The following is a 27,801-nucleotide window of genomic DNA, read 5'->3' as shown; positions in this document are numbered from 1 at the left end:
TGTAATTACATATACAAGAGTAATTAAAAAGCAAACGAACGAGTGCGTGGTGACTACGTGCAGCGAGTGAGACATACACAAATTTGAGTAATTCTAATAAGAAAATATTAGCAAATTAAAATGCTGAAAATTCATGATCTACGAGTTGATCAATTGAAAACAATTTTACGCGAAAAAGAGCTTGCCACGACCGGGTCACGGGCAGAATTAATAAAAAGGTTAATAGAAGCAAACGGTGGTGAAGAAATTGAATTTATAATGGCCGAAACATCGAGTTTACAAGAGCAAATAAATTATTTCCGCGAAATGCTGCAAAATGCAATTACAGTTATGAAAACGCGGTCCCAGTAGCAAACGTGAATAGTCAAAGAGAAATTGTGTCAACGCCAGTTTCTGTTAGCTCGACAGTACGAAGTAGTTCGGTTAAAGGATTTGCTGAGACCATTCCCGTGTTTGATCCATCAAATCAAAATTCTATAACAGTTGAACAATTCATCGATCGTGTAAATGCCGTGCGTGTAGCATATCAGTTTGACGAGAAACGTTTATTGTTGGCCGTATACAGCCAGTTGAAAGGCGCAGCGCGTATGTGGTTTGGCACGTTGTCGGTCGTACATTCCAATTGGAATGATTTTGCTATTGCTTTGAAATTAGAATTTGAGCAACTGGTTGACGAGGCGCAAGTGCATTATATGATGTCAAATGCGTCTAGGAAAAGCAACGAATTGGTGGTTGACTATTGCTTTCGTATGAATGCATTAGGGATAAAACTAAAATTGAGTGAAGCTGCGATGATAAATAAAACAACGGGTTGTACACCATTCCAATTAGTATATGGGTTTCAACCGCGAGATATTTTAAAGAATCGATTAACTCAATTATTACACAACGACGAAGTAGTAACGAATGAAGAACTGCAAGAGCTTAGAGTTAACGTAGCGCAACGTATCAACGTCGAACGAGCTAAAGCAAAGATTCGTTATGACTCCAAGCATATCAAACCAACACAGTATAAAGAAGGCGATCTGGTGCTAAATGAAAATGAACCTACGAGCATAGGTACGTCCAGAAAGCTAGAGCCCCATTACAAAGGTCCTTTCCTTGTAACGAAAGCCCTAAGCAACGATAGATACGTCATCGAAGATTTGCCTAAATCACAGCGTACGAAGAGGCATTACTCATCTATATTTGCTTCAGATAAACTAAAGCGGTGGTGTCAATTTCCACCTGATGATTATGACGAAATCGAATACTTCGACGACAACGAGGATGGACGAGGGCGCCCATCAATGTCAGAATAGCCGACTATAAGACGAATAATTGCAACCCTACCATATTTGCATATTACCGACCAACAGCAACCCTAATAGTCTTTCTCTCACGACGAGTTTGTTACCAACAAGAGTCGAAACGATTAACATCATTCATAAGTGTATGGCCAAATGAAATATAATCAATATTCTAACTTTCAATGTAACTTTAATTAAACTCTTTTAATACATACCATTATTCATTAAATATTATAACGTTAAAACATGTGTGTTTAAATCCTGACAAAATATAAAGTGAGAAGGTTAAGCAGTGAAAAACCCCTTCTTACACTATAGTATAGAGAAATATTAGATTCTTTATTCACGCAAATGCTAAATAACATAAGAATATTCGTAGTAAAAAATATAAAAGTTGAATTGCCCCTCTTCATTTACTTTCATTTTAAATTAAATTCACTCCGATAATTCTTTCCGACACAATTCCTCTTTAGTACTTTGGCATATGATCCTCTGTGGGTGCTACATGGAGTACTACAGTGAAAGTACTTTGGAAAGTACTCTCACCTATATACTCAATGGAATACTCACAAACAAAGCGAGAGTGGGATCACCTACTCCCCTCCTAGGACATCGCAATGTTAATTGGAGCACATTTTTTGTATGAATACAGATTAGTTTTGGAACACTCCTATACTCCCAAAGGAGTATTACTTACATTATTTATGGAGTACTCGCGTTTTTTGAAGGGTTATTATTTCACAGGTTAAGAGAGATATACAATCTCTTCGTCCACGACACTCTCACCAGGCGCCTACTGATGTCATCGCTCGAGACCAAAAAAAACATGTAATTTCTTTAATTGTTTTGCTAAATATTTTTTTGTTAGTATACGTACTCTCGCTTCACATTTCTACGCGCATATTTACATACAATCTATCCCACTTGTGACGATTGCAGAACAAAAGAGTATCATGATATTTTCTTTCGAATTTTAATCACATCCCTTGTGACACAAGTTTTATGGCTTTCTATGTTCGGATGTAACCGAACATTATATACTCAGCGTGAGCTTCAATTGTACATTTCATTTCAGATAAATTACTTTTCTACATAACACGTGGCACCGCCCGTTTAAAAAAAAATGTCCCCATTTCCACTTATAATAAAATTTGATAAGTGAGATATCATTGATTCAAAACTATTTTATGCTAAGTTATAGCTTATTATTCTAGTCTACGACCCTTTTAAATTTGTTTTATATCTAAGTTGCCGTGGTCTTTAACCGATCCCGTCCATTTTTACGAGAAATATTTTCTTCTATAGGGAAAATTTGTGTACGATCCGTTAATTTTTCTTCGAGTTATGGCTCCCGAAACATAGAAAATTGCTTAGTCATAAAAGAGGTGGTCCCACACCCATTTTCAAAAATTTTTGTGTTTTCCAATTTAATGCTATAATTCAATTTAGAAGGTAAAATTCTATTGACACAAAGCTCTTTTTCACTAGGATATAGCTTAATATTTTCGTCTACGACCCTTTCAAAAATCTTTTATATAAAAGTGGGCGTGGTCTTTAACAGATCTCGTCCATTTTTCCTAGGAATATTTCCTGCTATAGGGAAATTTTGTGTACCCAATTTTATTACGATCCGTTAATTTTTCTTCGAGTTATGGCTCCCGCAACATAGAAAATTGCTTAGTCATAAAAGGGCGGTGCCACGCCCATCTTTTTAAATTTGAAGTTTTTCCCATTTATTGTTATAAATCCACTTTGTGTATGAAATACCATTGATATAAATCTCTTTTTTGCAAAGATATAGCTTATTTTATTCGTCCACGACCCTTTCAAAAATTTTTTATATAAAAGTGGGCGTGGTCCTTAACCGATATTGTTAAATTTTCTTCAAATCATTCCTTATAGTAAAGGCAACCTCCCTGCCGAATTTTGTTACGATAGGTTTATTTTTGATTTATGATTAATAACATTTGTAAAATTGACTTTATCATAAGTGGGCGGTGCCACGCCCGTTTTGAAAAATTTTTCGAAAATTTTATCAAGAGTCTCAACGTCAGTCCCCACGTCAAATTTCAACATTCTAGGTGTATTATTTACTAAATTAGGTTTTTTGTGTTTTCCAAAATTTTATATATATAAAAAGTGGGCGTGGTTATCATTCGATTTCGCTTATTTTCAATATCAATCTATTCTGGGTCCAGGTAAGCGGTGTACCAAATTTGGTGAAGATATCTCAATATTTACTCAAGTTATCGTGCTAACGGACGGACATGGCTCAAAAAAATTTTTTTTCGATACTGATGATTTTGATATATGGAAGTCTATATCTATCTCGATTCCTTTATACCTGTACAACCAACCGTTATCCAATCAAAGTTAATGTACTCTGTGTGCAAAGCACGCTGAGTATAAGAAAGAAAAAGCATCTATGTAAGCTCAACTTTATTATACTTAAAGTAGTTTAACCTGTGTATCGGGTTTAAGAAAGGCAAATTTTAACCTTTGATGTACTTAGCGTTAAGAAAATTTTGACTTATTGAAGGTGTTAAAGGAATTTACTATGGAATGGTAAAAGTTTACTTTATTTTCCTGAGGTAATGTGGTAAGTCGGTCAAAGAGTTGTGCTAGGGATTTTTGGATAAAAAAATGGTGCCCCAAAAATCAAAGGTAGGGAGGGTTAAGATTTCGCACCTTGTATCTCCCCAACATCCGGAGATACTCTCCTTTTCAGACTTTCAGACGACAATGCTGTAAATTTTGCTTTTTCTTGCTTTAGATTTTGTAGTTACTCGTTCTCTTCGTTCTTGGTTTTATCCCCACCAAAAGGGTAATTTAGGGACCCTCATAATAAATATTTGTAATAGTTATTGGTAGAAAGAATGTCAAGAATCCCCCCAAGCCGACTGATTGCTAGTTTTGTAAAAACGTTTCGCCCAACATAAACTATCCCAAACCAACTTTGAAAACCTTGCTCGGTAAGAGTGAGGAAAATCATTACAGTCTGCCCAATCATAATGCAGAGGAATGAGCGCGCCAAAATAGCAACTTTAATATCAAAAACGCTATTTCCGATCCAACTCCTGCTATTTGTATATCCAAAAGAAAAGGTCTATGCCATTTCAAACACCGAGATGTATGTGTATTAGGGTGGTCCTTATAAGTTGAATTACCGTTTTTTCCGGTCTCACCGCTTCAAATCGATATATCTTCAATCGAAACCAAAATTGATATATGATATCGCCAACTATAGTATTACTAACTTCATTGTATAAAGATAAACAAATTCAATTATTTAGTTTGAGTCTCCTTATTAACTTACTGTCTAGAATGATTCATAGATATTTTGTGCAAGATTTCTCTAGCAGGGTCACCCCTCCTAGCTAAGGCCTGGTCCTATTTTAGGACCTTGTACAAGTTTAATGTGAAAAATATACAGGAAAGCTATTAAAAGAAGGTTCAAAGTCGTGTTCTTTTTAAACTTATGTAACATTCCTAATGCCCTAAAAAAGTACATATACCTTCCTAATTGTTTAAATTATGTGTAATCAATTTCAAACAACACAGGATTCCAACTAAACTTAATGGATGCGATAAACATAAATAATTTTTAATTCAAATAAACTTTTTTTTCGAAAACAGTATAAAAATAGTTCTCTGCGCATTAACTCACACCACTGATTTCAAATAGTTTTTATTTAAATTTTAAAATCAAACCTGGAAAGTTTAGTAGCTTGCATATTTACTTTTTACCAAAAGTAAAAAGTTTCCCATGTAAATTAATAAAAAACCACATTGACAAGTGATTGCACTCAAAGCTGGAAATAAAAGACCAAAGTTACTACAAACATTTGGAGCGACCACACCCCGGACTTTATGTTTTGTTAGAGATTTTAAGGATAATGCAAACAACAGCAAAAAAATGCTTTTATACTATGCTTCAACTATATGTACATATATATATATAGAAATATCGTATAAATATACACACATACATATACCCAACGTACAAACAAATAAGCGAATAGAGGAAATAAACTTACTTGTCAACAACAAGCTTAGTGAATACCAAATCCCGTTTATAATAGACTGGATTGTTGTGTTCATGATTCACAGCTTTATCCATAAGCGGATGCGAGCGTATAAAGTTCAATACAGTGTCGGGCAGATTTGAGGTATCATTGACACAAGTGCCGGGACGTGGGTCGGGTACACGTGAATTCAGTACCGGTAGCCAAGCTGAATTGGATGATGATTGTTCTTTGAATTTGCCTGAAAATGGTAAAAAGATAAATAACTTGTAAATACACAAACAAGTCTGTGTATATAAATAGTGAATATATTCAAATACATGTAAAACTGCTTCGTTCCAGTGCAAATACAAATTTTCAATTTTACGACAATAATACTATGTATGTATATATAACTTGCTTGTATAAAATAAGAGGTGTTCTGTGTTTTTTAATCCCAAAACAATTAAATAAATTTTCCATAAAATGCATATTGAAGGTGAAGATGTGTACTATATCTTTCGAATAAACATACATACTTAAATAAAGATCCGGTAAGTGAAATTTACAAAAAAAAAAAGGCAAAAACTCATTTTGTATAGCACAATGGGACGATTCGGCAATTTGGGGTGGTAAATAAAATTTTTCTAAGGTTAAGGACAGGCATTAAGATAAGGATAAGAATAAGAATAAGGATAACGCAAAGGATAAGGGTACGGATAAGGGTAAGGATAATGATAAGGTAAAGGATAAAGATAAATATAAGGAAACATCAACAAAAACAGGAAAAGGATAAGGATGAGACTAAGAATAAGAAAAAGGATTAGGATATGGATAAGCATAAGGATAAAAATTAGGATAAGGGTAAAGATAAGTATAAGTATAACGATAAAGATAGGGATAAGGATAATGATATAGATAAGGTTAAGGATAAATATAAGGATAAGGATACGGAAAAATATAAGGATAAGGATGATGATTTCAAATAATGTATAGTTATAGGGACACAAATAATAATAAACCACTTCACAAAAATAATGGTAAATTATTTTTAAATTACTATCCAACAACTATTCAATTTTGAATTGCTCAGCTAGTAGCAACCGCAGTGACATAGCACTCAACCGCTTTGAACGATAGTCAACATTGGAAAGCACTTTTCTTTATATACAAACGCACAAGGGCAACAAAAGCTTGTAAGCAGAGATGATACAGCTCAAGTGTATAGTAAAGCGCTCCCACTACTATCACTCTATGAGTTAGTGCAGTGAATATGTAGCAGTAAAAGTTTGAATAAGTGAAACAACAACAACATAGATACTGTTGCATAAAATCAAAGAGTTAGCTTCATACTTAAGTATATATCTACCAGTTACCAGCGCATTTGATGAGCTTAGATGCTCAAACAGGATATTCATAATCCATCAAAATGGATTTCCTAATACGATTTGTTTTCCTTTCTCTTCGCAATGATTTTCTGTTTATTTATGTAAAGATTTTTTATAAATGGATTTTACACATAGAAGCGCACAGATGTGCTTAGATATTTACTCATGTTTAGTTTAATATACTAGAAATATGGAGAACTTAAAAGCTTTGCAGTAGTAGAAGGCGGCTGAAGATCTTGTTTGTGGTTAAATATAAAATATAAAAGGATAAATTTCAATATGATACGCAAATACATTGACTGGATTGGCCGAGCCTTGGACTAACTTTTGTGCGGTAAATTTCAATGTAAATGAGGATCGTTCCTCTACAATCAGTTGCGCCCTTGAAAGAATTTCTTTTATATCCGATAAACAACGAAGAAGGGCTAGTATTTAATAGATCTGATTCAAGGGATCAGAGTGGGACTGGAATTGGGAGCGAAAGTGGGAGTGGAAATCGGAGTGTGATTTTTGGCGGAAGGGCGACTGAGAATAAAAACAGCAGAAAGAATGGGAGTAAAAGCCATAGATAGAGACCATGACGTCGTGGAAAACGGAGCGTGAGATGGAAAAGGAAAAAGAGGAAATGAAACTACAGCATTAATAAGAGACAAGGCTGTGCCGAAGACTTCATAACTTTCGCGAATGGGGCTGAAAATTAATCTTATCCCATTAGTAATGACCAAATAATCGAGTTTATTAGATAAGGAATATATAGCGAACAGATATACATACCAAAGCAATGTTTAAGATAAATATGTATAAAATAAAAAATAGGTAGGTACTTTGTGTGAGTATGCAAAGTTTCACGTTTTTTGTGGTCTGCGTGAAATAGCTATGACCATGAATCGCTTATCTCAACAATATATGACGTAAACGTAAGTATTTGATGCAATTTGAAGCTTCTAGTCGTTAAAATAGTGTGGGAATTGCGAAAATTTCTTATCTGAATAATCGGTATGAGATATATACTATATATACGACCAATTTCTTCGAAGTTTTCAGACAACAATATTTGCTATATACGAAAGCTTATGGTGAAATTTGAAGGTAGTAGTTAACAGCTGGGGAAAGTAGGTAGGTAGGTTGAACTGGCCGGCCCATGAGGACCTCACATAGACTGATTGAGTCCGTAGTGTTACCAGAAGTTTGTTTTAACGACTAAACTGAAAAACCCTATCAAAAACCAGGACCTATGTTATAAATAACTCCGTCCTCTTGGCAAATACTAGAAGCTTCCTAGGACTTAAGCCACTTGCTGCTTCTAGATCTGACAGCTGTATCACTCCTAATATCTGGAGTCTTAGCCTGGCAAGTGCAGGGCACGAGCACAGAACGTGCTCGATCGTTTCCTCCTCCAACCCGCACTTCCTACATCTGCTATCACTGACCAAGCCTAATTTAAAGGCATGTGACGCCAGAAGGCAGTGTTCAGTCAGAACACCCGTAATGAGTCTACAGTCCTCTCTTTTTAATGATAGAAGCAACAGTGTTAGTCTAAGGTTGTAAGACCTACACATAATCTTCGACACTTTACAGGCCCGCGCTTGAACCCACGCCCTTCCCGCTTGGTCGATCATGTGAGAGGTGCACATTCGCTTAATCTCGGCCAATATAATTGGGCCATCTACGGAGCAAGCTTCAAGGGATGCGCCCTTTTTAGCTAGTTCGTCCACTTTTTCATCCCCATCTATTCCCATATGCCCTAGGACCCAATATAGATGAATGCTTCTCCCTGTCCCGATTCTGTCCAGGGACTGCGTACACTCTAACACGCATTTAGATGCTGTGCTATGCGAGATTATTGCCTTAATTGCTGCTTGACTGTCAATAAAAAGTTAACACGATTGCAGCTTGGGCCATTTTCTTCGAGGGTTTCTACTGCTTTAATTACGTCTACTATTTCCGCTTGGAAAACGCTACAGTAATCAGGTAGCCTGTAGGATCTGTTAATTTCCGAATCAGCGCAGTATACCGCAGACCCTACTCCTTCCACTACTATGGAACCATCTGTGTACATATGTATGTATCGCCTCGTCCGCCATTTGCGCACCCTTGCGCCAATCGTCCACCTCTATTGTGGCCTTAAGATCTCCCTCGAAGCGCAGATAGGGAATCATGTAGTCTGTTCATCTTGTGATTGATGACGCTATACTACTATGGCCATATGGTCGGCGCTCAAGCTGCCCGAAGCACCGAGCCTGGTTGCGGTCGTTAACGCTTTGTTCTTTGCTACCAGGTCTACAGGTGGGATGTGCAGAATGGCATACAGTGCTGCCGTCGGGGTTGTTTTCAGGGCTCCCGTAATGCTAAGCATCGATAGTCTGCATACCCCTCTAATTTTTTGAGGTATGTTGTTTTTTGTGCGGTTTCCACCAAACAAGAACTCCATAGTATAGAATAGGGCTTATAATCGCTGTAAAAACCCAATGAGAAAGAGAGGGCGACAGGCCCCACGTACATCCCAGCATTCTTTTACATGCATAGAGAGCCGTTGAGGCCTTCTTGACCCTCCTCCACGTTGAGCTTCCATGACAGCTTACTGTCTAGGATGATTCCTAGATATTTTGTGCAAGGTTTCTCGTGTAGGGTCACCCCTCCCAACTTAGGCCTGGTCCAATTTGGGACCTTGTACCTCTTTGTAAACAAGACCATATCCGTCTTCTCCGCATTGACTTTCAACCCGACATTATATGCCCAGGTATGAATATCCCGAAGCGCCCGATCCACCAAAGAACTAATCGTTGGAAGGCACGTTCCACTTATGCCAATTGCAACATCATCTGCGTAAGCCGTAAGTTTTACGGGTCTCTCATCGAATTGCCTGAGCAGTTGGTTGATGACCAGCGCCCACAGCAGAGGTGATAGCACCCCTCCCTGCGGCGTGCCCCTGTCCACTGATTTCGTGGCCTCGTACAATCTCCATTGTGATGTAATCTTTTTGCAATTTAAGATGCAGCCGATCCATCTGATTAAGGCAGGATGTACTTTAATGTAATTAAGACCATCCATAATCGCTCACTTTGCAACATTATTCAAAGCCCCGGCAATGTCCAAGAAGACTCCTAGAGCATACTCCTTATATTCCAGGGATTTCTCTATGCTTATTACCACCCTATGCAATGCGGTGTCTACCGACTTGCCTTTGGTGTACGCATGCTGTGTTGCGGAGAGCAGCTTTTCATCCACGTTGAACTTTATGTACACATCTATCAGCCTCTCAAAGGTTTTGAGCAGAAATGATGTTAAGCTAATGGGTCTATAGTCTTTAGGATACACGTGACCGATCTTCCCCGCCTTTGGTATAAAAGCTACACGAGAAGTTCTCCAAGAGTGCGGTACATGATTCAGTATTACGCACCCGTCGAATATTATTTTAAGCCATTCCACGACCGCCCTACTTGAGGCTTGTAGCATGGCCGGGAATATACCATCTGGGCCCGGCGATTTAAACTCAGAAAACGTCTTCACTGCCCACTCGATATTGGTATCGGTCACCAAGCCCGTCACTACCCGCTCCGTGACCGAAGTGTGATTGCTGTCTGCTGGCTCTTCTAAACCATCTTCCGATGGGAAATGTGTATCGAGAAGCACCTCAAGGGATTCCTCACTATTAAGTGACCATTCCCCGTTCTCTTTCTTTATTAGTCCCTGGACTATATTTCCCTTTGCTAGGACTTATCTGAACCGTGCTGTTTCGCTGGAGCACTCTATGTCCGTACAGAAACTTTTCCATGAGATTCTCTTCGCCCTGGAAATTTCACGCTTGTGGATCCTAAGTATATCCCTGTAGTCGTCCCGACACGCTTCGCTTTGCGCGGTCAGTGCTAGCTTAAATATTTATTTTACCTGTCTTCTTAGAAGACTCAGCTCATTGCTCCACCATGGCGGCTTTGTTTTTCCTCTGAATCTTCTTAGAGGGCAAGCTTTGTTATACGCAGTCATAAGCGTCCTTGTTAGGAATTCATTCGACTCCTCCAGTTCCTCTACATTAGCAACCTCTTTGGGTTGTCCCAATTTTGTTTTACCTGTGTCTGGAGTTTAGTCCAGTTCATTGACCTAGGGTTTCTAAAGGTTCCTCCTTTCTCTACCCTCTTTAGGGGGATGCTGAAGCTGATATACGCATGGTCGGAGAAGGATGGTCTATCAAGAACCATCCAATATACCTTGATATATCACGCTCGAAGCTCATTATAATATCCAGAACATTGCTGGATGTTGGACCAATGTACATATGTAAGGACATTTTCCCTGTTGGCTATCTGCAAATTGGTTTGCAGGATGTAACAAAACAGATATTGGCCTCTCTCGTTCGTATCTGCTCCTCACTACGCACTGTGGTGCGCATTTGCATCTGCGCTTACGACCAACCGCCCTTTGCGCCCTTCCTCCTGTACTAGCCTTTTGCACGCCATCGGTGGAACCTCCGCAGCATGGGCCATGTAGCAGGACGCCAGGATAAATACCTGCTTATTCTTTTGCTCAACGGTCACCGCTACGTGATCCTTAGTGGTGTAATTAGGCAGCATATATGAATGCAGCTGATTCCTTACCATTAATACAGCTCGCACCCGTCCTTCCGTTTGCGCGTAGTAAACGCCGCTGGGGAAGAATTTACGTAAACTTTCTTATCTGAGCCATCGGCTGTATGGGATGTATACAATATATACCGCCGATCTATACAATTACTACAATGAACGCTCTATACGTAAGCATTCGGTGAAATTTGAAGCCTCTAGCTATTAAAATGGGGCAGTAATTACGAAAAGCTTTTTATCTGAAAAATCGGTTGTGGGTGATATATGCTCTATATCTCACACATTTTTTCTGAGAACAATATGTGCAATATACGAAAGTATTTGGTGAAATTTAAAGCTCAATCTGATAAATTGAGGAAGATATGACAAAAATCCTCTTTTTCGGAAAAATCGGTTGTATGAAGGATTTATGCTATAGTGGTCCGATCCGGCCGTTTCCGACAAATGTCTAATCGGACACCTAAATATACCCGCTCACCAAATTTTATCAAGATATCTCAAAAAGTGAGGGCCTAGTTAGCATACAAACAGACATAAAAACAGACGGACATGGCTAAATCTACTCAGCTCTTCATCCTGATCCTTTCGGTATACTTATTGGTGGGTCTATCTATTTTCCTTTAACGACTTACAATTCATGAATTTTCGTTCTTCTAAGATAGTGCGCTGGACATACGCTGAATAGATTCTCCACTATTTCCTTCGACCCTTGAAGATGACAGCTACGTTACTAGGTAAATAATTCAGATCTAGTCCATGGTGAATAAAGGCGTATTTTTCTAGTTTATGGAAACTTATCTGAATATCTGATATTTAAAACCGCTAATGAACACTATCAGTTCTATGCTTGTATTTTTAATGGTGTGTTCAGTTTTACTAAGAATTAATAAGCTTAACACCGGCCGCAGGCAAGCCTAGTACAAATTAATGTAAACGCAGAATGTCTCAAATTATGCGAGAGCTTGAAAATGGGATAAAACTAGAATTAGCAAAGAAAGCAAATACACCACATTAGCCCAACGGTTAGACGAGTGTAATTTCAGCAGTTTGATCGTGGTTCGATTACCGGTGAAACCTGTTGAAATAAATAAAAATATTAGGAAATTGCCTGACGATGATGACGTGCGGATTTCGAAATGGTACCATCGTAATATGCCAGTAAATGTTTCCTTCTTTTCAGTTTTTCCCCAAACCAAAGTAATAGTTGAATAACAATATTAATTATTTTTTACCGGTGTTAAGCTCATTAATTATTTAAAATTTTCAGTTGTTTTAAGGCCATATGTTCCTAGAAAGCCTATGTCGCTGCAAAAGCTTCCACTTATTGTAAGTCTCCCTGAGTCAATGTTGGAATGTGCAACCCATGATGATACTCAGGTACAAAGGCCTATGTATTTAACTCTTGCGCCTAAAAAAAATCTGGAAAAGGCTGTGGCGATGCATCTTCTCCATACACTGAAGAACCAGATTTAATGTGTACTAAGTCTGCAGCACGAAGCACCTTACAGACTGATTTGTTTATATCGTCGCTGATTTTGATCGGAGAACATGGCTATACTCTCAGTAAGATCTATTTCTGCTCCAAGTGCCTTGAAAATCTCGGGTTAAAACACACGCACATATTTGTACCGACGCAAATACACTAACGAGGCTAGACATGGTGCAAAGCCCTCACAAGTCATTTTAGATCCGTTCGTGAAAACTGAGTTAGCTACATCTTTCCAATACTGCCTTGTGGGTTTCTATAGTTTGTATTAAATTTTATAGGACATATGTAGTCCCGTTTCTGTTGTAAAGTAGATCATTGTAGCGGCCGCCGTAATGTGGTGGTAAGATGCTCGCATGACGCAACGAAGGTCATGGGTTCAAGTTTCGGGAAAAGCAACAGCAAATAATTAAGAAAGGGATTTTTACAAATGGAGTCGCCTCTGGTTGGAGGCAAAACTCGGAGTGTTATTCTGCCATGGAAAGCCTCCTGGCGAAAATTCATCTGAAGATGTTTGAAAAAATATAGGTCACGTTCCTCCATGTTGTAGGAAAAATTAAAATCAGCACGACGGCAGATAATATATATATATTTTTTTTTCATTTAGCAGGCTCAACCGCCGCACCTCAAGGCCACCGTTTCCTTGATAACGAGATACATTTGTGGGATATTGCATATTGCGTTTCAAGCCTCCAATGCATAGTACAGGTTTACAAGTATAATATGTATGAGAAGGAAACAATTCCTTTCTCTTTCTAACACACTGCAGTTTGACACTTCGGTCAGTGTCAAACTATTGTGGAACTCAGTGGAACCTGCGTGGAACATGCGTTTGACACTGAACGAAGTGTCAAAATTACCGGGGTTGCTGTCGTGGAAAGCAAAGCAGGGAAACAAAAAAAGGGGCGGAATATCAGATATGGGTTGCTGTGATGGTAAATTTTTTTGAACGAATTTAGTATGAAAATGTAGTGAACATATATGGATCCTGCAGAAAATTATACAAAAGTCTTGAATTGGGTATCTGAGGACGCGTAGTAATTCCAGCATTAAGAATACAAACGCGGGTGCTAAGTTTTTCTACCCGATTAAAAGTTCTCCGCGAAAAACAGTTTGAAACCGAGGTCGACTGCAATAATCCGTTCAAAAAAGTGGAAAAAGAAATGAGAAGACGCGTTTTGTCCTGTTATCAATAGTCCAAAGGCAAAAGAGTATTCGAATTATTGGAAGCGAGGCAAAAACGCATCTATTAATACCTCCCCCGACGGTTTGGTCGTGTTTTAACAATCGTCCCCGGTAATAAAGTATCACAATTTGTTAATTAAAATTGTTCAGGACATATGGATTTCAAAGAGAGATGTAATTAAGTGCTCGTTTGGAAGTAAATAAGGATATTTCTTCGTAATTTTACGATAAAAATTGTACGCAGTTTTCGTAAGCAGCTACTACACTTTCCGGACCTAAGAAGTACAACAGTGCCAAATAGCATCCACAAAAAAAAAAAAAAAAAAAAACGAACAAGAACAAGCATTTTATCAGGTTAGCGTGGCTGTGTATGTGCTTGCTGCTACATATCCTACTTGTAGACCTTTACAATGCTCCAATGGACATAATCGTATCGCACCACAGGCAGATATATAGAGCTTTCACATTACGAATGTAATCTATCGCCTTCCATCAAATCAGTGCTCCTTATGTTAGGAAGAGTCGCATAACCCATAATCGCGAAAAATTATTTGTGTTGCAGGAAGTACGATTACTTTTTGCCATGTAAACATTTTTCAAATATACTCAAGCTTCCTACAATCTCAGAGTGCAAACAAATCTTTTTTCAGCAAAGAGAAACAAAAAATAATAACAAATATTATAATTAAAAGCAAATATTAATTAAATCATAAGCTACTTAGGCTTATCGCGTACACTACACGACTAATGCTTTGCCTCTATCTCACATGCATTGTTTCACAGCAGTTTTTTGTTGTTTGGGTTTTTCTTTTTTCCTACTCACCATTAAATGCTGCTTGTACTTCGTTGATGTGAAAACTGCAAACTGCCGAACCGATTAGCCCATTTGTGCTTGTAGTGAATGTCGCATAAAATCGTGTCTTATCCATTGGCAGTTGATAAACTGATTGTATTTCATTAAAATAAAATGGAAATTCACCCGAGATACTGCAATTCAATCGTGCCTTTAGATATGTGGCCCAGTTATGTGCCAAGAGATTTTTGCCACCCACATCCTTTTTGCAAACTCGCGCTATACGCGAATACACAGCCTTTCCACAATTTATATACTCGACAGCAGTTTCGCGGAAAAAGAAGTACACATACTCGCCAATATCAAAGGAGCCCACAAAGTTTGGTTCTGTAAAACAAAGTTTAAATAATGTGTTAGTACAAATTATAAAAATATATATCAAATTGTATATCTATAAATTTCAATCCCAGCCAGATTTTTTTGAAAATTTTGATCAAAAAATATTTAAATATCATTCCCCAAGATGATTAAAAACGTTCAAATTTAAAAGCATTTTCTGTTCGAAAATTAATGTATCGTAGGGAGAAAAATATACCCTAAATGTGATTATTCTTGAATAATCATTTATGATTCATATTTCGAAACGCTTTTTATTCATATTTGATATCATTGTAAAATTCAGCTCTAATTATTTTAGAATAATATTTGACCGTTTTTCGCAGTAACTTTCTAATCATATCCGTGAAGATATTTCAATAGTTTGATTGAGATTTTTGAATAATTTTTGAATGCGATTATCACGCATTTATTTTTCGTATTTCATTCATACATAATAATCTTATTTCATCAGGGAAGAAAGCATGCGGAAGTGAAATATTTGAACCACAGATAACTCGCAAACAAACTTGACCGATATACACCTTCGACTACAATATCCATCGTCAGTTATGATCGCCAACATTTTAAAATACGACACGATACGGTATGTTGAAGCCGTATCCAGATATGTCAAGATAGTTTCCCTTCCCCTGGGGTTCAAATAGTTCACAACTTTTGTATTGTCTAGGTTGCAAGGGCTGAGCTGGACACCATGGTAAGAGCTCATTGTTTAGGCCACCAATGGGCCCATTGTAATTGGTATTGTCTAACCATTATGTATTTTCTGGGAAAAATGGTTGGGCACATCTTCGATTACGAGCAGAATTTGCATTATATTGTCTTGAAGAATATCTTAGTAATACAATTTTTATAGACATATTTTTTGTGAACTTCATGATTCAAAAAATGTGTGTATGTGAAACAAATAAGAGTCTCAATGAAAACTAAAGTTTTAACATGTATAAAATTCATTACTCAGTCAACAAATATAGTCAGAAAAGATTCAGAAAGCTGAATTAAAAATGATTATTATTAGTGATTTTGGGACAGAGTATAGTTTTTATAAATTTTTTCAAAAGGAGCTTTTCGGCCGATAAATAAAAAGACAAAAACTTTTGTTTTTATACGGTTTTATTTAGCTTGAGTTGACAGGCAGGCCGCATGCACGCCCGCACGGCCGTTGTGAACGAATCTTGTAATTGAAATTGGCATGGATCGAGATATTCAAAAAAAACTCGCATTTGTGGTCCGATTTGGCTCATATTTGGAACTCATAATACACGCTAGAATAGAAATCGACCTGTGAAAAAGAATCGCCGCTAGGTGGCGCATGGAACGAGATATTCACAAAAATCGTATTTGTGGTCCGATTTGGCTCATATTTGGAACACATAATATTTTTTTATTTTTTTAATAGATACATGCAAGAATAAAAAGCGACTTATGAAAAAAAATCGCCGCTAGGAACATATAATATTTTTTTATTTTTTTTAATAGATACATGCAAGAATAAAAAGCGACTTATGAAAAAAATCGCCGCTAGGTGGCGCAAGGATCGAGATATTCACAAAGACTTGGCACATGCTTGGAACACATAATACATACAAGAATAGAAAGCGACCTATCAAAAAAAAATCACCGCTAGGTGGCGCAACGATCGAGATATTCACAAAAATCGTATTTGTGGTCCGATTTGATTTGGTCCATATTTGGAACACATAATACATACATGAATAGAAAGCGACCTATGATGGCCGATTTGGCTCATATTTGGAACAAATATTGCATACAGTCCAGTAGAAGTGACATCAAAATATTTGTTGGAGAAGGGACAAGCATACGTGGCGCAAAGTCGAGTAAAGTCTTTGGAAGGATTATGTATTGAGGACTTAGGTTGTAAAAAATTGTCAGGAAAGAGTCCTTGTAATAATGAGTCACTAAATGAACTAAATAGAAAAAGAAATAATAGGCAATTAAATAAGGACTATAAACTTGAAAATAAAATAATTAAAAAAAAAGTTTAAGTTAAACGGTTTATTGAAAACAATACTTACATGAAATAATAATAATACGAAAAGCTAGAAAATAATTAGGTAAGTCCTAGGTACTAGTCGTCACACTCCTTATCAATTTAGGGCGTTGATCAGACAATTAAATAAAAGCGTTGGACGCGTCATATTTCTATTGATAGTCATAAGTAAAACCAACTGAAACAGGTTATGCTACGCCTCACATTTTTAGAAATTTCACCACTTAAACTACATAATAATCTTATTTCATCAGGGGAAGAAAGCATGCGAAAGTGAGCTATTCGAACCACAGCAAACGCGCAAATAAACTTGACCGATATACACTGCGACTACAACATCCAACATCAGCATTATCGTATGCGTCTTAAAATACGGATACGATACGGGATGTTGAAGCCGTATCAAGGTATGTCAAGATAGTTTCACTTACCTGGGGTTCAAATAGCTCACAACCTATGTATTGACCAATCATTATGTATTTTCTGGGAAGCGGAAGGGGAGAAATGGTTTGGGAAATCTTCGTTCAAGAGCAGCATTACATTATTTTTGCTTGAAGAATATCTTTTGCATAAATAATACAATTTTTATATATTTTTTCTTAGCTTCATGATTGAAAAAATATGTGTATGTGAAAAAAATAAAATTTTGAATGAAAAATAAAATTTCAACAAGTATAAAATTCATTATTCAGTCAACATATATATTCCTAAAAGATTCATAAAGCTGAACGAAAAATGTTTATAAATTTTTGATCACCAAAGGCAAACACATTTGATTCAAATATGATTCCAAAATGTGATTGAAAAACTATATTCAGTTTTTGATCATCAAGGTAAGTATATTTGGTTATTCTTTTTGTAGGTTTTTATGAAATATTAAAATTTAGTCATTAAAGGACTTCAAAAATGATCCCGAAAAGTGATCGAAAAATGCTTTTCAGTTTTTGATGATCAAAAGTATTCATATTTGAATATTTATTTTGTTCAATTGTATGATAACTCATTATTTAGTCAGAAAGAGTAATCAAATTGTAATGATATGTAGGGAAATTCATAATTGAATCACCTAAATGCTGAGTGGGCTCCTTTTGAAAAATTTATTAAAATGATTATTTTTGATCACCTAAAGTAAACACATTTGATTCAAATATGATTCCAAAATTTGATTGAAAACCTATATTCATTTTTGATCATCAAAGGTAAGCATATTTGATTATTCCTTTTGTTGGTTTTTATGAAATATTAAAATTTAATCATCAAAGGACTTCAAAAATGATTCCAAAATGTGATCGAAAAATGCTTGTTAGTTTTTGATCATCAAAGGTATTTTTATTTGATTATTTCTTTTGTTCAATTGTATGATAATTCATTATTTAGTCAGAAAGAGTAATCAAATTGTATTGATTTGTCAGGAAATTCAAAATTTAATCACCTAAATGATGAGTGGGATATCTCTTCTAATCAACATCTACACATATATAAGTAGGCAAGCTGAAAATGGTGCTTCCCCTTTTACGGCAAAGCTATAATTCTAAGGTATAAAAATTATACATATAAGTATCAATAATCGATAAGCCATCAAAAATATTGAATAAAGCGCTAAAACCATCTATCTATCTATTTAAATATGCCACACGCATAATTTTCGAACTCCTTTTTTGGATGCACCGTTTGGCCGATTTTGTTGGAAATTGAGCTCTTTAGTGCATAGGGGGTTATTTTTTGGGGCATGGCATCTGATATAAACCAACGTATGAAAACTCAAATCTGAGCAATGATACTTGGCAGACAAATGCTCAATATCAATCTTACAGTGGATGAAATTGGGAAGAATTGGAAAATCTTCTTCTACAGCTTAAGTCACATTTTAGTAATCTAAACCATTCTTTTTCTAAGTACCATTTGTTTCAAAAAAGACTTTTGATGCAGTTTGGTAGAACAAAAACCCTAAACAACGAATTTACTTCCTATACCTTATTATGGGTTTGCCCATCCACAGGGTTTAACCTCTTTTTCCTAGTTATGGGCTGATTTCCATATAATCGCATTATCATGGCGTAGGTTAAAAACTATGTACAAAGAGCTGAAATACCTAAAACGCCTGGTGAGTGAATTTTGGTTTAGAGCTACCCAACATAAACACCGCGTTGTACAAAGGAGGAGGATTTGGGCGAAATGGACTGTGGAACATCTCAAATAAAAAGATATTTGTAAATCCCAGGTCTAGAAAGGATTAGTCGAATTTTCGACCCGGGTAATGCTAGTATTTATTTAAAAATGGCACCACTACCAATGCAAAACACGTATTTGAACTATGGGAGATTTTACACTCACATCACGAACTCAACATGTACTTCATGTTGTTGTGCTGAGAAAACCAGCAGGCCTTGTTCTAACAGACTAGCATTTGATCATGGCGGCACCAAACAAAGTTCCATGTACTTTGTTTTTGTAAATCAATGGACTAATGTCAAAATCGTACCGTGCCGGAAAGTGATGTATAAAATCATATAAAAAAAGTACAAATCAGCTGTCACCGAGCTGCCAACTTGTATAGTTCCGCCATGTATTTGATCTTGTGAGACAATGAACGAAGAGTGTGTTCATTGGGTTGGGTCGATTTGTATGGACGGAAGTTAACCTATATACCGCCATCGATTTTTCGATAGGATTTGGGCTTAGGAAAAAAAAAGTTCCACTACGCATACCCAAACAAATAATTTTACTAAATCTCCATAAAAGAATTTTTTTTTTCAAAAAACTGCACTCACCAATTTTGTATTTACCAAATGATACGAAAAAATACATAAAATATGATTTGGAGCCATGAAAAGGAAAAAAAAATTTTTTTTGGCGGGATTTTATTAAAAATTAAAAAAAAAAATTTTGGTAGAAAAAGTATTTTTTATTTTATAGAAAATCTCCTAAAAAATTATGAATTTTCACTGAGAGCTTTTCATGGCCGAAATACACTCGGAGTGCTTGTCAAACACTGCCGACGGGGCGACCCCGCTTAGAAAAAATTCCTTATAATTGAAAAAACTTGTTTCTAAAATTTTTGATGTTGCTTTTTCCAGGTCGTGAACACAGGATCTTCGTCTGGACGGCGGAGCACGCTACCATTACACCACGGCGGTCTCCATCCGGTTAGGTTAAAAGCACATTGTTATTCCTAAAGTTGAAGTAACCTTTACTGTATCAGCTACCGCGGATCGAACCACTTCATGGAGTCAGCAATCTTAACTATCGCTCTTGTTTCGAGTTTCGATACCTCCGCAAGATCATTGAAAAATGGTTGACCTAGAGCAGCCAATTTTCTTCTACGTAGTGTAAGTAGTTGTACAGAATATGCTGCATGCTTTCCTCCTCCTCAAAACATCTGCAGCTATGGTAGTAACCATGACTTTCGACGCCCATTGTAGCAGCGTACGACCAGTGGTAAACCTTACCAGAGACGTCAGCCTTGACTTAGTCAGATAAAAAATGTGTTAAAGCGTCTTAATAATAGGAAGGCTAAACAGACCTTGATGAATCGCATGTAGGAAGTGCAGACCAATACATATTTGCTCTGCCAATTGTGTTCGTGACATGTACCCATTTAACGCTGATACTTAAAAGCTGAACCATCTCATTTCGAGATCTGCGGTATTCAGTGATCAGCTTTGTGTTGTCGATACATTAGTACAAGGACTTTCAAAAAGTAAAATTGTGAACAGTGAAAATCTTACTGGGAGTGCAACAAAATAGTGGTACTGAAAAAACGTTGAGTCCATCTTTAAACTCAAATATTTTCTGAAAAATGCATTAAAGGTGGCCTCATGGTTATCGGCCGGACATTTTTTTTTTTGTTTTGAATGGATAGCGTTCCATATTGCAGTTCAAGTTTTGGTTAAGCACATTAGGACTGTTTTCTCTATAATTTTATTAACGTCTTAAATAAGTTACATGCGAACGTGTTGAAAAGCTATTATATAGATACTTAGATTTCATTTCAAAAGAGAAAGATTTTAGATAGCAGTCTGGTGCAATTTCTGAGCCAGATGATTTGTTAGTTTCTTGTCTTTAGTTTGACAAAGCTTCCTTTTATAAACCTACTTATTCAAAAATAGATGTCGCTGCACGGCCTTTATCTTTCATACGGCGAATTGGTTTGAATTTGTTTGCATAAACCTTCCATGGATTAGCTGTGGTTACGAGCATGTGGGAATCCAAGACAAATTCAGTACAAGGTGGTGTTATCCCATCAGCTGATTGCATCTTTTTGATATTTTCCAAGCATCGCCTTGGTTAACAAGATGCCAGTTAATTAAAATCAATTATAATTTCGTTTTGGCTTGACATTTTTTTGTACGACGAATTGAGTTGCATTCGCTTTGCCACTACCTGGTATAGACTCGCCATGGGCGAAGCTATACAAGATGGCGCCAGAGAGACATTCAAATAAATATAAATGAAAATTCGGTGTATTTTGTTTTTGTAATTCTATGGACTTATGTCAAAATCATACTGCACCGGAAGTTTAAAGGGCCCATTACTGATACTTAGCATAGACTTGACTTGACTTGAGAACTGCCACTTACAGTTCTGTTAAATGAACATTGCATGTTACTGATTACTCAAAACTTAACTTGACTTGAAGTCTGGTGAATTTTGATTTTCTATGTAAGTTCTAAGTGACGTTTACATTTTGAGATGCCATTTGTTTGTTTCCATTTCATTTTGACATTTTGTCATAAAAATTGACATTTATTGATTATGATGCCAGATTGTATGCGCTAAGTGAAGTATAATCGTGGCTAAGTTGCCCAGTTTACGCCAAGTCAAGTCAAGTCTATGCTAAGTATCAGTAATGGGCTCTTTTAAGTGTCAAATCATTATAATTGTTTCTGTCAAATCATATTAAAAAGTTTCAATCAGCTGATTTGCGGTCGTTACTTGTTTGGTTTCGCAACGGTTACGAGTATAGAGCGTTCGACAAATTTTCATTAAGCTCTCAGTGAGACAATGTAAAAAAGGAACTAACATGCCAACCGCACTGCATTTTTTTTGCGCACGCAAACAACCGCCGTTTTTTGTTCTAACCTAAATAAGCATGTATTGCGACAGTATAAAGCATGTGTGGAAACGTCAAATCTAAATGTCACGCAGAACAAAAATTGGAAATCGAGTTAGGTTTTCACGCAGGAAATTCAATATGGGTTGCTCTCATACAAGTTGTATGTGCGTGAGACATTTTTGACAGAAAATGACCTACGTGCGTTTAAATTAGGTTGGCGTATAATCAAATGTAAACAAAAGCTTGTTCGAGCACAACCGATGATTTCGCCTTAATTGCGGTGCAGATGAATGTCAAGTCAAAAAAAATGTTCATAGATTTCGATTAACTGACATCTTGTTGTACAAGGCTTTGTATGGAAAATTATCAAGAAGAAGCAATCAGCTGATGGGATAGAGAAACAAAATAACAACATAATAGACACTTGGAAAAATATATACTGACTCTATTGCCATTTATGAAAAGCATAATGGCGATAATATCGTTGAAAATGTAAACATTTGAAATGTGATGTTGTGACCATTTCATATGATGATAGTTTCAATTCACCTTGTGGGTATTTGATGGGGTCATAAGGTCAATTGATGTTATCGCCCTTATAATACTCCTCCCATGAAACATTTACGTGAGAGGCACATTCCAAAGCTCAATTATTAGCGGCTCAACTTTGTCACATACTGAAATTTTTGGTTTTCAAGGTACCAGTTTTCTAGTCAGCGCACAAAACAAAACAAAAATATGTTTACCTAGATAGTAAAATGTGTAAGCATTAAGGAGGAAACGGCAGAACTAAATACGTGCATAAATATATAAACGAGAACCTGTATAGGTACATACATATGTATGACTACACCAGAACCTACACTTTTCATGAATGCAGAACCACACAAAAACATCGAGCGTAAATTTCATTAAATCATAATTTTCACAACACCAACAGTTTCACCCTCAAACATAATCTGGCGTCATGTACTTTTAATCCAACGATCGCGGCAACACGCGCATATCCCTACCTACCTTTGACACAAACAAAGTACCACATATTGTACATACGTACATAATTCGCCCTTCTTTTCACACCAGAATCAGCATCTTCCCCTATTTCGCAAAATACAATTTTGTAGGCACTTGTATGCTTACACTTGGAGGTACTCTAAAGATGCTAATACAATTAAAGTCTTTTCAGTTTAGCAGGAAAATTAATTAAAATTTTATTGCAGAAGATTAAATGGAAAAGGGCGAAATATATTTACTAGCACGGTGGTGAGGCCCAACGAAGCTTGTTCACTTTAAATGAAAAGCTCTAAATCATTTATGAATTGTGAATGGTCGAAATCTTATTAGTTTTAGGTTGAATGGCGTTAATATAAATTTGATTAGTGATTATACAGCTAAGTATTAAGATAAATAGGAAATATTGCCAAATTATAAGTTTTTAATAGAATAGGATGGTAATAAATTGTACTTCACTCCAAATATGGAGCGAGCAGTACCATGATTAGGAACAAGTACCAAAAAGAAATGGGCGATGAAAGCTTTTGCCAAATTCAAATCGTCGGGACCAGATAGTATTTTGCCTGCTATGCAGGTGGAACGATTGTAGAATGACTTAGAACAATCTTTGGGGTTGCATGAAACTGAATCACGTCCTGAAATCTTGGAGAACAACTCGAGTAGTCTTTACACAGAAAGTGAGAAAAGCCAGTAATTTGCACTTGAAAGACTAAAGGTCTATTAGTTTGACATCTTTTCTGCTCAAACCCCAAAAGAGAGATTAATAGATGTGTATATTAAGTCAACCATGAATTGATCATTACTATCTTCAGCACAACATAAAAGGCAAGTCAGTTGATACTGCAGTGGATAGGATTGTCATGAAACGAGCAATCATGGACAGTCTGAACTCGATTCAAGTATATCCCGCTTTAAAAAATTGTTCTAGCGCCATGCTTAGATGAAGAATAATCGGAATGGGGTCGCCGCACAATGTGGTATTATCACCACCACTATAGACGCTGGGCATCAATCAATTGATTAGGCGGTTTGACAGAGGACTACTCAAATTCACCGCGAATGCAAATGACGTTTCTGTCATCATAAGCGGCGGATGTCTACCAACAACCAACTCTATGATAAATCAGGAGCTTCGGGATATACATGCCTCGTCATCTGAAGTCGGATAAAATATATAGTCGGACAAAATATATAGGAATTATACTAAATGGTAAGTTGTCGTGGAGACTCCATGTGGAAGAGAAACCGAAGAAAGCCTCAGTGGCACTGCATGCAGAGCTGGATTTCGATTCAATTTTTAATCGATTCAATCGATCTTTTTTAAAAAATAAACAATCGCTTTTCGTTTTAGAATCGTTCGATTTTTGTAGCCTTCGAAGTTTTGATCATCTTTCGGCAACTGTACCTATTTCATATTTATTGATAAAAACGTGCAGAAAATATATTTGTTGTATTTTTTTATAAACTTAGCTTTATTGGCGCGTATTCACAGATCAAATCAAATAGTGTTTGAATTTTCAAAAACCTGACTTAAAAACCATGAACTATGACTACACGTCATGATGATGGTGGCTCTGAGTAAAATGAGAAATATGAAGAAATTTTATTATCACCAACAATTGGCGCTTTGCCGATATTTGGTATTTCAGTTGCGCAAGTCAGCCTAGCTATCACGGCTTCAACATAACTGACACCAATTGCGAGCACCAAGGGAGGTCAAGTCTTCTTGGCGGAGGTCTTCCGCTTTGTCTGTTTCCAAATACGGATGCCGATAGGAGCATTTGCTGTGACGAAATTTTTCATGAATTCCCATAACAAGACCTATCGGATGGTTCGACGGAGATGACCATAATTCATCGGCATGACTTTTCTCTTGAAAATGGCCATGTTATCGACTCTCGATACCGCAGCTATGATGAGAGATTAATAGAGGGTTATTACCAAGAGTTGGCCTCCTTGTGATATCTAAGCTAACATTTCGGAGAAGGCAGAACCAGCAGAAGAAATGCCTGCGCACAAAATTGGAATATCTGGAAAAAACACTGAAAGCATGATATTTAGGTATCGAATACACTATCAATCTCACTCCGATGGGAGGAACCAGTGAATAACCCTGTGGTACTCCTCGACGTTGTCAAAGAGCCTCAGTCAATGAAGTGAAAGAAACTGGCAAGATTTTTTAGCGGTACAACCTTGGTAAACAATTGAGCAGCAATCAACAATTTTCAGCTTGATTTAATCGATTCTCCAAAAAATCGAATCGAGTACAGTTCTAACTGCATGTACGCAAGAGGATGATGGGTTCAACGTTGAGCCTACTGTCCTATTTCTCTCATTGCATTATTAACGGCAATTGTGCATATATTACTATAAAAAAAAACACTTAAAAAACTTCTTCGTCAATTCAGTTCCACTTTTTCAATTTATTATATTTTAGGAAAAACTAGTATAAATTTTGTAACTGAAACTATGCAAACCAATCTTTAAAGCATTTTCGGGTAAATTCGAAATTTGGAGAATATGTACGAATATATCAAACTTTTCATACGGAGCTCTCCAAATACGACTGCGAGGAGCTGGTAAGACACATGCATCAACTTCTATGGTCGAATGAGTCCATGTCCAACAATTGGAATCTAAGTGTTCAACAACAAAAAAAAACCCCAAATAAAACCAACTTGATTTGCTGTGAATGCGTTGCCGTCTTTGATGGTGAAATTACATTCTATGAAAATTAATTTTCTTCGACGAATTTCATTTTGTGTATGAAAATCGAAAATCAATTGGCAAAAATATGCAAATTTAGTTATGTTCTTATTAAGGGTGATTCAAACGAAATTGTCGAATGTAATGATTTCAGTTTGCAAAGTTCTTTTTTCATCATTCTTGTAAAGACAATATTGAGTTTTGGTTGATGAAATTGATAATCATTGATATGAAAAATAATAAGATATTTGTTTGTTTGCTTTTTCTTACTAATTTCATAACGCTAACAAAGGCATACATATGTTTGAAGCATTACAAATCGATATACATTCATACACTGAAAGAAAAACAAAAGGTACAATCAACAGTGTCATATCAACTCAGCCGATATTTCACAAATAGTTGTTGAATCAATTTCGCACAAATTGTTGATTCTGAATTAACCGTCTCAGCAGTCAAATTAACAAAAAAAAGTTCGTGAAATGTAAGTCACATCTCTGTTAAAAAAAAATACAAATATTGATTTAGCATTTTTCAGGCGTTGATACCAAGATTTTCAGGGTCGCCTAGCTCTAATGTGTTAACTAATAAATAATATTATTATTATTACTATATAGAAATATATCGAGCCTAATTATATATAGGAGCACAAGCAACGATGGCCATCGGCTCCGAATTTAAATACTTAAAGATGAAAAACTATATTTTATTCTGCAAATTACATTCTACAAGAAAATTGTATATCCTTAAAATGTTATCATAAGATGGTGTACTTAATAATTTTAGATACTGGTCAGTGATGAGGTGTTTGTTTCTAATACTCTCTAAAGCCAAACAACTGTTGAAATGTGGTCGATGGACAAGCCGTTACAGTACAAATGTAGCTGTTGAATATAATACTATGTACAAACACACACCAAATTGGCAATTTATACCATTTGGACAATTTATTATGCAATTTAAAATATAATAAATTGCCAATTTAAAAAAATTGCGTGATAAATTGTTTCAAACTGCAAATGCAACCTTGTAAAGTGTGTTTATTGGGTAGATTTAAACATCAATTACGCATGGCTCAACTATATGGTTGGCTCATCTCATCAGCTGATCTTATTTTTTTCATTTAACTGGAGTAGGGATTGTAAAAAGAAGATGGCAAACTCAAAATGAAACCAAAACATTGAACACATTTTCTTACAACACACAAAAATGTTAAAATTTTATGTTTTCGTTCCACTCCATTCGCCTAATATCAACAGCCATATTTTGACAGTCTGAACAAAGGTATGTTGTTGCTGTAGAGATGAGCCAACAATCTATCAAATTACTATTGTGTAAGCTAAATTGAGTTGTACGAACACCACTCAATTTAAATCGAAATTGCCTCAATTTATTTTTCTGTTTGAAAAGTATAAGAGTGGCTGTTGATATTACAGAGATTTCTGTAGAACGATATTCATAAGAACGAGTGAGCGCCGTGCGCCTAAGTTTCTCTTTAAAATTAGTTGATGCGTTTGTATAATATTTACCTACAGTTATTTGCTCTTGAAATGAGCAATGAAATCAGTTCGTTTTACAGAAGAATCAGCTAGATTGAAAATCTTTTATTTTTATAGAACATTGTTAACTTGAGCCCAAGAATTTTCTTTTGTTAAGTAGCTAAACAAACATAAAATTTGTTTTCTTGAAACAAAAAAAAAAAAAAAACTCAATTGAATTAACCATAATGCGATCAATTTTACTGCATAACTGTTAATTCAAGAACAACAAACTTGATTTAATGATTTTACTTGCTTCATTTCTTTCGGTGTAGAAGCGAAACGTATGCATGGATTCAAAAAAGCGTAAATTTTGCGCTTAAAGATTTAAATCCTGTTTTTTGCACAAATATTTGGT

The 27,801-nt window shown here is 36.2% G+C and overlaps 1 protein-coding gene across 8 annotated transcripts in view; it reads right to left on the bottom strand.

Moving 5' to 3' along the window:
- Sema2a (Semaphorin 2a) overlaps nucleotides 1-27,801 on the bottom strand; it is a 387,211-nt gene that overhangs the window by 36,259 nt on the left and 323,151 nt on the right. For all 8 annotated transcript variants that reach the window (XM_067774339.1, XM_067774346.1, XM_067774344.1 and 5 more), the window contains exons 9-10: nucleotides 14,753-15,109; nucleotides 5,327-5,555 (exon numbers count right to left, since the gene is read on the bottom strand). In XM_067774339.1, coding sequence (XP_067630440.1) covers nucleotides 5,327-5,555; nucleotides 14,753-15,109 — 586 coding nt within the window. The remainder of the gene's footprint in view (nucleotides 1-5,326; nucleotides 5,556-14,752; nucleotides 15,110-27,801) is intronic.

The sequence above is a fragment of the Eurosta solidaginis genome, chromosome 3 (assembly GCF_040869045.1).
Source record: "Eurosta solidaginis isolate ZX-2024a chromosome 3, ASM4086904v1, whole genome shotgun sequence".
NCBI lineage: Eukaryota > Metazoa > Arthropoda > Insecta > Diptera > Tephritidae > Eurosta > Eurosta solidaginis.
The sequence above is the reverse complement of the archived record's forward strand: the minus strand, read 5'-3'. Positions and strand labels throughout refer to the sequence as shown.